This window comes from Miscanthus floridulus, chromosome 8 (genome assembly GCF_019320115.1).
Source record: "Miscanthus floridulus cultivar M001 chromosome 8, ASM1932011v1, whole genome shotgun sequence".
Lineage (NCBI taxonomy): Eukaryota > Viridiplantae > Streptophyta > Magnoliopsida > Poales > Poaceae > Miscanthus > Miscanthus floridulus.
Genome location: NC_089587.1, coordinates 43,051,013 through 43,061,857, shown reverse-complemented (window position 1 = coordinate 43,061,857; position 10,845 = coordinate 43,051,013). Strand labels below are relative to the sequence as shown.

Below are 10,845 nucleotides of genomic sequence, written 5' to 3'. Positions count from 1 at the left end.
CATGACAGCCAAATCCGGCTAGTATTTGCTATCTCTTATCTTAAGGATATTGTTAATTCTCTATCTTAAGGATATCGTTAGTTTCTTAAGGATATTGTCAGTTATTCATGGTTTACTATATAAACAAGTCTAGTCTACCTTCAATCGTACAAACATTGCAATACAAATACATATACCAAAGGTTAATACATAGAGAACCTGTGTGGCTAGATCCATGGCCACTCAAACTCCCCACATTCTCCTTGTGGATGATTGTCGTGTTGATTGCGTTGTTGCATCATTTACCCTCAACAGTTTCAACATTCGAGGTATCATGGTTATTATGAGTTTTAAAAATAATTATCGAGTAGTTCTGACTTACTTTTCTAGTAATGTGATTTTCACATATTTTTGAACAATAGAGAATGTTGGTACAATATTATCTCAGATATGATACCAACACTTATTCATTTGCAATTATTTGCACCTTGAACCACATCATAAATAGAAATTCAGAACATGTTATGCAACATCTATAAAATAGAGAAAACATTAGAAGGATGCATTATTATTTTACTATGATCCATTGTTCTTTGTGTGTAAATCTGTATTTTTTTATTTTCTTTAGTAACTATTGCGGGAGATGCCATGGAAGCCTTGGAATTCTTGGAAGTGGTACATCAATATTGTTTTGTATATCTATGTACTACTTTAAGTTATTGTGGTTCTTTACTATATTTGACATGTTTACATCTTGAACTTGGAACATATAGAACAATAATGGTGTGGACCTTATTTTGACTGAGTACTGCATTCCTGATATGACTGGCTACGATTTGCTTAGGGAAGTGAAGGTAAATCTTGTTTTTGGCCATTTATAATCTTAACAAAGCTTAATGCCATAGTACTTTAGTTTAATATTTATTATAATGCATCTATGTATTCTAAACACAAATAACTTATAACAAACTTTTTCTAATCTAGGAATCACCAAAACTAAAGCACATTCCAGTGGTGATAACATGCACTGATGTCATCCCAGAAAGAATCATTGAGTGAGTAAAGAAAAAACAATGAATATTGCATGAGTGAAACATATGTTATCTAAGTAACCAAATTATTTATATTTTCCTTATTCAGGTGCATTGAAGGAGGGGCAGAGGAATACATGATAAAGCCTCTCAAGGTTTCTGATGTGCCTCGTATTCTTAGCTACATGTGATGAGCTAAAGGGTGACCATGAATAAAAAGGGAATGCAAGCCTAAATAGTCTTTGGGTTATAGTTCTCTACCAATCATGCTTATGTGTGACCCTCTATTGTCTTGTTATTTTGTCATCCATTGTTTTTGAGCCATTTGTAATCACTATAAGACTTTTTTGTGCCATGTGGTGTTTTGTGGATGAAATCCATGTCATTCCTTTTCTTCTGACAAGTTAAATACCCTATTTCATCTCAACATACCTTTTTTTGCAAAACATAGTAGGAAACAATGGAATAGTATCATGCTCAATATATTTTCTTTACTTTCGTACTCCATGTAATCTTGTTATGGAAACTTATGAAAGTTATGCCAATAGAGACTATGGTAGTAGGGCATCATCGATCTTTATTTGTACTAGAATGATGAGTAAGGTTGTTAAAGGCTAACTATAGAGGGCAAAATTTTATGTTTCCAAATTTGCATTTGTGATCTAAAGATATAACAAACACGTAAAATGGCATACTCATAGAGTCATAAGTGTGATGATTCTCATCATATATTTTTTTCCATTAGATGTTTTTGTAATGGATTTAATCACATATGTGTTTAATTAAGATGCATCAATTATTAGACTCATCACAAACACTTCATGTTAAAACACATCTATAATAATCTTTAACACATAATTTATTGAAGAACTAAAGTTCTTATATTCATTTCATAATAGACATTTCAAGTTTAGGTGCATCTATGGGAGACAATGTTTCATAGATAGTGATAACTAGGACATGTCTTTAATTATTTCAACTCCATGCTAGGTAGCTCCACATCTTGGCTACATCATTGGCATACATTTGTCACACCCAAAATATTTTAATTTTGGAATGTGAATGTAACACCCTAAAATTTGCATTCTTTCAAAATAGTTAAATTTGATTTATTTGTGCAATTATGTGGGCATTCAAATGTAGGAAATAATAATTTTTGTGAAATTAAAATCAATAATAAGGAATAGATACATGTTGATGCATTCATGCTGCTGCATTTAATTTATTGTGATGTCTGGCTTTGACCCAAATGCCAAAATGATTCAAAAACCCTTTGAAAACGAATTTGGAAAATTGGTTCAGAAAATAAAAAGGAATTCCTTCTCCTCTCTCCTTCACTTCCTCATTTCAGCCTGCTGGCCCTTTTCTGTACTCGGCCAGATGGTCTGCTCCTCTCCCTTCCTGCTGTGGTCGTAGCCCGCAGCAGCCCAGCGTGCTCGCCGCGGCCCAATTCCAGGCCGAGGCCTAGCCCAGAGCGCTGGCACTCTCCTTTCCCTGCCCTCCCCTCTCTTTTCCCTTGGGCCAGCCTAGCCAAGCCGCGATGCCTTCCTCAACCGCCGCCCTGTGCCTCAGTCGCTGACCGCCCAGGCCCGCTTGTCGGTGCCGTCCCCCACCTCCCGCGTCGCAAGCAGTCACGGCGAAACCGCCGCTCCGCGCCCATGTCTCGCGTCGTGGGAGCGCCCCCCTCGGCACCCAGCCTCTTTAAATGGGAGCCCAGACCCCGACGTCGCTCTCCTGCTGCTCCCTGTCCCATTTTCCCCTCTCTCGAACTTGTAGAACCGCAGCGCAGCGCCCGCCGGAGCCGCCGTCGTGCCGCCGAGCTTCTCCACGTGGCAGTGGACCTCCTCGCTCCATTTTCCCTCTTTCTCTCGCTCTCTTTGCTCACAAATCGATGTCGAACCACCGTAGGAGGCCGACGACTGCCCCAGCGAGTAGTCCACCGTCTTCGTTCCTCCTTCGACCGATTTGAGGTCCTTGGTGAGCTTGCCTTCATCTCCTCTCTCTCTCCCAGTGTTTTTGGCTCATCGAACCAGGGTCCGTAGGCCTCATTTCCCATGCGTCGGCGAGCTTCTCACCGCCATTCATGGCCGCCGCTGCGCCAGCGTTTATTCCGGCGGCAGCACCCCTTTCTCTCTCCCTCCCATCTATTCTGAACCGTCCATCACTTGATCAACGGCCCAGGAAGGCTGATACCCCTTCGCGGGTCCTTTTTGCTAAAGAGACCCCAAGGCTTTGTTATATTGAACCCGCAGTCCTCGGCCAATTTAAAAATCACAGATTTGATTTAAATACGAAAATAGTTCATTCTAATTACAGAAATGCCACTGGATTTGTATTGCTCATAAAAACTTCGTTTTAACTCCGATTTGACCCATTCCACTTGCGTTAGTTTTGTAATTGCATAATCTACATGTTAATACCACTGTTAACCAAGTTTGCAACTTTTGAATTTCATGGTTAGGTTTACTTAATTAATTTGCTATAGGAAATCTTGTACAAATCATAACTTTCGCATTTTAGCTCCGATTTTTGTGAACTTCGCGTTGACGTGATCGTAGCGAGACATAGATTCTTTTCATAAACATTTTAATTTGTTTTCTATACTGCTGGTGTACTGTTCTAACCATAGGATTGTTCGCTTTGCATGAATGTTCCTGAAATATTGTATGTTGCCGTGCTGGTCGTGTTCAGACAGTGAGGAGAACGTTGGTGACCAAGAGTTCTTTGACGAACCGCAGGAGTTTGTTAACCAAGGCAAGTATAGCATGGGATCTACCTTGATGTCCTATTCACCATTTATTAAATACTCATTTGCATGTGTCTAATTTTGATACCTGTAAGGATATCCTAGTGATTGATTATCTTGTTTCCTTGTCTCCTATGGGTTATATGCATATGGGTAGTTTGCTAGTGCTCAATGTAACTATACATGATCTACATAATGAATAATGGTTCTATGGAACGAAAAGGTAAAATTTGTTTTAAACAACTGTTATAGGGCGAAGGAGCAAATGACTTTTGATCATGATGCTCTTGGCCCTCCATAAGGACTTATCTGTCGGCAAAAGCTAGGACTGGCAGTGCAACTATGAGGGTCACATGGCTCTGACTTTAGCTCAGTAATAGGACCTTTTCTAGCTTATTAGAGGTTACCTTTATGGTGCAAAAGGGGCTTGCCATGTTGGGTATAGGGCTGCCTCTGTTCTTATGTGTATAGCCATGATGGATATGTGCCATAGGAAAGGGAGTTCCTACATCTACCTGCCGAGAAAACCTAGCGACCCTAACTTGTTAGTGAAACCTATGAAATGGCTTCATAGTGTACCCCGCCCGCTCACCTTGGCAGTGATATGGGAGTAATTAACCCGGGCATATGGAAATCACGACTCATGGTGAATGTGCACAACCTCTGCAGAGGGTTACAAACTATTATAACAGCCGTGCTCGCGGTCACGAGCGGCCCAGAAAACTCACAGAATAAATGGTTATTTAATGTTGTTCATTTATGATATTCTACGATGATAATATGATTCAATTGATTCTGATATCTGATCATGTGGGTTTGATTGGGGCTTAAGCATAACTTGATAATAGTTGATGATAAAATCTTGACTTACTAAAAGTGCTAACCGCAGTAAACCAGAGTCAACCTTTTTGAGCTTTCATAACCCCATGTTATCTTGTTAAGTATGGGAAGTACTTACGCTTGATTACTTTCAATATTTGGTTAAAAATCCCGGATGGGTAACAGATGTCAATGAGTATGAGGAGTTTCCAGAGGACTTTTAGGCTTGTGGTCAACCAGTTGACCGTCCCTGTGTTGGAGCTTCCATGAGAGAGCTATATTCTTATTTTCCGTTGTGTTGTGTAAGACTATGTTATGGTATTAATCGTGATGTAAGATACACCGTGATGATACTTTTGTAATTTATCAACTTATGTGTGTGACTGATCACTGGGCACACATGAGTTTAGTGCATTCAATTTTATCCTTAAAATTGGGTGTGACAGTGAACATAAAGTATGGTTAAATTAAGATTTACAAATTTTCTAAAATTTTGCAAACATTTAGTGAACAATTTGAATTTTTAGTAAAGGAAAATTATTATTTTTAAGTTAAATTAATTAGTCTAAATCTATAAAAGTATATTTGGTTCCATTCATGCTAGTTGCATCTTGTGTTTTATGAATGCCTAAATGATTTAAAATGTGTTTAGAATGTGTTTAGGAATCATTTGATATTCTTCAAGAATTTTCTAGAATTTCTATAGATTTTTGTTATTTTCTAGCGCGAAATTTAATTTTTGGAAGCTTCAAAATAGCTTTCCATGGGCATCAAATATTTTATTTGGGTTCATCATTTTCCAAAATTTTGTGGGATTTTTCCTAAATTTTGGAAGCTTTGGTGACACTAGTATAAATGTGGACAGCTATGACGAATTTTTAGTGACGAAGTGAAATTGTGTCACAGAACAGCACATAACTATGAAAATTTTATGTTTCGTCTTGGATCACTGGTGGCGGACCTCGGGCGCTGCCTATTAGTGACAAAGCCAGATATCGTTATTGAACGACCCTAGATATCGCCACAGATCACACACGCCTCTCGCCCTACTCATATGTGACGCTCTGTTTTAGAACTGCAACCAACATCACTTTGTCATTGAACCAAATACTCATATGTGACGCTTAGTTTTAGAACTGTAACCAACGTCGCTTCGTCATAAGTCTCTGCGCACCACCTTCTCCATGTCATCTATTAGGGTGGGGCCGACCCCATCATGGCAATATAATATGAAAGAAAATATTCTAGTTGGTGGTTTGAATAAAAAATTGAGTTGATGGCACAAGTGACATGTTGATCAGTAAAAGAAAAGAAAGAACAAAGGTACAATGTTCTTGAAGAACACTGTTCCGGCTGAAATGTTGTGAGAGAAAAATACTGTTCCGGCTGAAAAAAAAACCGAATAAGCTGAATATGGGGTAAGCCGAACGGGGCATAAGGATAAGCTTGAATGCATTAAAGTTTAAAACAGGACCATGCACATGCCCATGCGCCATGGAACAAATTTATGCCACATCCACGACCAGTTAAGTGATAAATAGATCATTTTATTAATATTTTTAATTAAAAGTTGAAACAATCGAGTGGCCCATATGCCATGGAAAGGGAGCATCAAACTTGGATAGTGCATTTGAAAATAACTCCACGTTCAGCAGACAGATTCAAACTCCCGTCGCTCTCCCTCTGTTCCTGCCCTCCGTCCACCGGCAGGTGGGTCCCACCGTCGTTCATCGTGCCTTGATTTGGAGGCCCCTACACGAACCGCATCATGCAAGTTACCAAGATTTGGAACTCGGGCCTGTAAGGGTGTCCCCAACGACTAGCTATTTGGCTAGCTATTCTGACGTGGATAGGAAAAAAGTATAAGAGAATAGTCACTCGCGACGAACAAATAGCTGATATATTTCACGTAGTCTAAAAATTTGAGAGAGAAACATGGGGTCCAATAGTACATAGAAAAATAAGAATGTATAAAATAATATTTTCTTTTGTCTCTCACCTCCACGTAAGCTAGCTACATAGCTAACATCATTGCGGACGTTCTAAGGAGTAAACAAACATGCCTGCGCTATCAGCTATTTTGTTACATATGTTGCGCTTTATTGTATATATAAAAATATAAAGCTTTGTGGGTTGCTAGTTTAGAGTTTATATTGTGGACTACTTTGCATTAGCTTCTAACTTTGTGGACCCACTGTCGCCGCCCGTCTCCTCCCCATGACGATTGCTGACTGTCGGACCCACCATCAGCCTGTTCGTTTGGTTGTGGCTTGTCGTAAACGATTGTAAATTTCCAGCTGAAACAGTATTTTTCTCTCACATAAACCAGCCAATAGTACTTCTTCACGAACTAGCAACGATATGAACCAGCTAACTGAACAGGCCGGCTCCATGCCCATGTGGCATGCAGTAACCCCACCATGTCGTCTCGCTCCGCAGGCGCGAATTGGATGCTGCGCCGCCTGTTTTTATCCCCGCATGCACCTAGGCTGCCATCTCAAAGCCACCGCTACCGGGTTTAGGAAAAAAGCCCGCTCAAAGCCAAACAAAAAGTCAGAATTTTTTTCAAAAATGGGACTCTGTCATGGATCGAACCTGAGCCTGACTCAGACTCAGACACCCCATCGGAGAGGGTGTATACAGAACTGTGGAGGCTTCGTAGGTGCAGCTAGAGTGAAAATTTTAAACACCCTAGAACCTTAAAGCGGGAGATTTGAGCGGTGAACTTGATTTCTTATGCATGCCCGCAATTTTCAAAGGCAAAATTGAAAATGAAAATGCAAATCACTGCAGGGCGCGGGAGTCACGCGCGGGCGTTCTGTGGGAGCGCCGAACGCGAGCATGCGGCCATGCAGGGAGTCGAACAGCGTGTGGAATACGAAGAATTTCGCGGCGTTTGGCGCTGGAGAGTTATGATAGTTAAGTTTTCCTCTCTCTCAGTGAAAAGTTTTAGTACACCTTTAAGGGCATCCGCAACAGGTGATTCATAGCTAGCTCTAAGCATTTTTATATTTCAATAGAAGAGAGTAAGAGCTAGGCTCATACAAATATTTCAAGATGATATGAGTGTCATGCGAAGTTATCCACGGTAGCTGTTGAGAAAAATAGCTTAGAGCTATTAACTAGCTTATCTATTGCGAGTGTCCTCGCTACGGGAAACAGTGAAAATGCCGAGTGCTTTACGTTGCTAAGTGCATTATATCGGGCATTCGACAAACGACAGCTTTGCCGAGTGTTTCCTCCGAGACACTCGGCATACTATTACGCTCGGCATATTTACGATTTGCCTGAGTGTGGCATATTTAATATTTACCGAGTGTCAACACTCGGCCTCTATGGGACACTCGGCAATAACCAACACGTGACTCGCGCGTGCGCCGTCCTAACGGACTGCGTGCTGGCCGTTAGTACTTCGCCGAGTGTCCGTTAGAGGTACTCGGCGAAGTACGTGTTTGCCGAGTGTTTTCTGCCGGCACGGCGAAGTATATGGGTTTGCCGAGTGTTTATGGAGACACTCGGCAAATCCAAAACTAATTTTCCCTCCTCGGCCCTCCACAATTTTTCTACTCCCCACATACGACATTTGGTACTGCATGTTAAAAGTTGGTCTATTTCTTGGTCTGTTTTGCTATATTTAGTGAATTAATTTCATTTTGAGTAATTTATTGATTTAAGTGAAATTTGAACTGCAAGTGATTGAAATAATAGAATAAAATGAGTGGAAAAATCATATTCATGTCATTGAGTCCGGATTGATGTCTCATGTAGGAAATGAAAAGAAATTTCGAACATTTTATTCAGGAAACACGACCACGAACGTGTGTCCAAATGATTTTTTAAATTCTACAAAAATCAAACGAAGTCTGAAAATCACGAGATTTATCAAGATATCATGATATCATATGTAGACGCTGTGGTAAAAAATTGAGAATATTTCGCACAATTTGTGACGTATGATGCTTACAAACGGAAGCATCTCCGGAGAAGATTCGTAGAACTTAGAATGATCCAGTAAGATTTAGAGTCCAAGTGACATGTGAATTGGGGTTTGAGTTCAAAATTTTTTGTATAGGCAATACACAACATAGATTGGTTCATGTCAAATTTTGACAATTTTTCGGATCCGTTTGATATTTTTTATTTATTAATTGCAATTATAGAATTTTAGTTGATATAAATTAATTTTGAGCTATAACTGCATGAAATAATGAAATAATACTAGTAGAAAAAACAAATATGCATTTTTGAGTGAATTTGACAAGTTTTTTTCAAAATATATAGGAAAAAAGTTACTAAAACCAGCTATTAAAGGTATACATGAAATATTAGCGTAATTTGCCGAGTGTTTCTATATAACACTCGGTAAAGTGGCTCTTTGCCGAGTGTCTTCTACAAAACACTCGACAAAGTCTGGGTGCTGGCCCACTGCCAGGCGAGTTGACCTTTTGAAAAAATAAAAAATAAAATAAAAAAGGGATATGCCGAGTGCCAGATCGTGGGCACTCGGCATACCCCCTAACAGTTAACCCGACGTGACCCCGCACGCCACACACACACGCACACACGCCACAGACACACGCCGTGACCACCCGACCCCGTCCCACCGGCGCCCCCGCCGGCATCCCCGCCCCCGCTCCATCCACTAGTAGAGAACAGACCTTTGATCCTCAGTCAAAATGGACTCTAGTCCTGGAATTTTTTGCGCCCGGGACTAGAAATACCTTTAGTCCCGGTTGGTGGCTCCAACCGGGACTAAAGGTCCCTGCCCAACGGCTACTGCGCCAGACAGAGGTGGCAGGGACCTTTAGTCCCGGTTGGAGCCACCAACCGGGACTAAAGGTATACTTTTACTTCCGGTTGGTGGCTCCAACCGGGAGTAAAGGTCTACTCCCGGGCCATGGCTGCGCCCGGGGTTGAAAAGTTACCTTTAGTCCCGGTTGGAGCCACCAACCGGGACTAAAGGTCCCCCTTTATATTCCGGCCATCTTCTTCCTCCCCGAGCCCGAGCTCAGCACATTTTGAAGCTCACTGCAGTAGTGTTCTTGCTTCCTCCCTCCCTCCATTGTTCCTCCATCCATTCTTCGATTCCTCCATCGATTTCTTCGATTTCTCTGTCGATTCTTCAGTTGTAAAGGTTACCAATCTCATACTCTCATTTTTCACCGTTGTCTTATCTCATTTTGTTCACTATATATATATGGTTCTTTATTGTGGTTTTTTTCATTTGTAAGCAATTTGAGCTTAAAATCACTTCAAGCTTGCATATTTACATGAAAGAAGGTTAAAGTAGCTAGTTGCACTTGCGGACCGTGTTCATCTCGGTGATCATGTTCTCTGCCGAGCGGTAACGGACGTCAAGGAGGAGCTTTGATTCTACGAGGGAGAGCGGCAACGGTCGTGGAAGACCGTGTTCCCTTCCTCGTAGAATCGGAGCTCTTCCGTGGCAAGTACGGTGCCGTCCAGTGGAGAAATGCTCGCCGAGATGATCACGTAAGCAAGTTCAACTAGTATGGATGGTTATTTATTCACATGTCCCGATATCATCGCAGTAGTCTATCAATCACCGTACTTTTTATTTTAACTTTTTATGAAATGAAAAACTTAGAAAATAGTTAGAAAATTATAGAAAATCCGTACTAGTTGAACTTGTGGACCGTGTTCAGCTCGGCGAGAATGTTCTCTGTCGAGCGGTAACGGACATCAAGGAGGAGCTTTGATTCTACGAGGGAGAGCGACAACGGTCGTGGGAGACCGTGTTCCCTTCCTCGTAGAATCAGAGCTCTTCCTTGACCAAGTACGGTACCGTCCGGTGGAGAAATGCTCGCCGAGATGATCACGTAAGCAAGTTCAACTAGTACGGATGGTTATTTATTCACATGTCCTGATATCGTCGCAGTAGTCTGTCAATCACCGTACTTTTTATTTTAACTTTTTATGAAATGAAAAACTTAGAAACTAGTTAGAAAATTATATAAAATCCGTACTAGTTGAACTAGCGGACCGTGTTCATCTCGGCGACCATGTTCTCTGCCGAGCGGTAATGAACGTCAAGGAGGAGCTTTGATTCTACGAGGGAGAGCGACAACGGTCGTGGAAGACCGTGTTCCCTTCCTCGTAGAATCGGAGCTCTTCCTTGACCAAGTACGGTGCCGTCCGGTGGAGAAATGCTCGCCGAGATGATCACGTAAGCAAGTTCAACTAGTACGGATGGTTATTTATTCACATGTCCCGATATCGTCGCAGTAGTCTATCAATCACCGTACTTTTTAT

The 10,845-nt window shown here is 41.2% G+C and overlaps 1 protein-coding gene across 1 annotated transcript; it reads left to right on the top strand.

Moving 5' to 3' along the window:
- The first annotated feature begins 214 nt into the window (after nucleotides 1-214).
- On the top strand, nucleotides 215-1,201 carry LOC136471790 (two-component response regulator ORR12-like). The gene is made up of 5 exons (XM_066469541.1): nucleotides 215-308; nucleotides 608-654; nucleotides 753-833; nucleotides 964-1,034; nucleotides 1,120-1,201. The coding sequence occupies exons 1-5, from the start codon at nucleotides 215-217 to the stop codon at nucleotides 1,199-1,201; spliced, it is 375 nt and encodes a 124-aa protein (XP_066325638.1).
- Nucleotides 1,202-10,845: the final 9,644 nt, after the last annotated feature.

Bases quoted from the DNA above. Each gene is read 5' to 3' on its own strand.
- LOC136471790 (XM_066469541.1), top strand. From the start codon at position 215: ATGGCCACTCAAACTCCCCACATTCTCCTTGTGGATGATTGTCGTGTT. The intron at 309-607 runs GTATCATGGTTA...TATTTTCTTTAG, and splicing joins CAACAGTTTCAACATTCGAG to TAACTATTGCGGGAGATGCC. The intron at 1,035-1,119 runs GTGAGTAAAGAA...TTCCTTATTCAG, and splicing joins ATCCCAGAAAGAATCATTGA to GTGCATTGAAGGAGGGGCAG.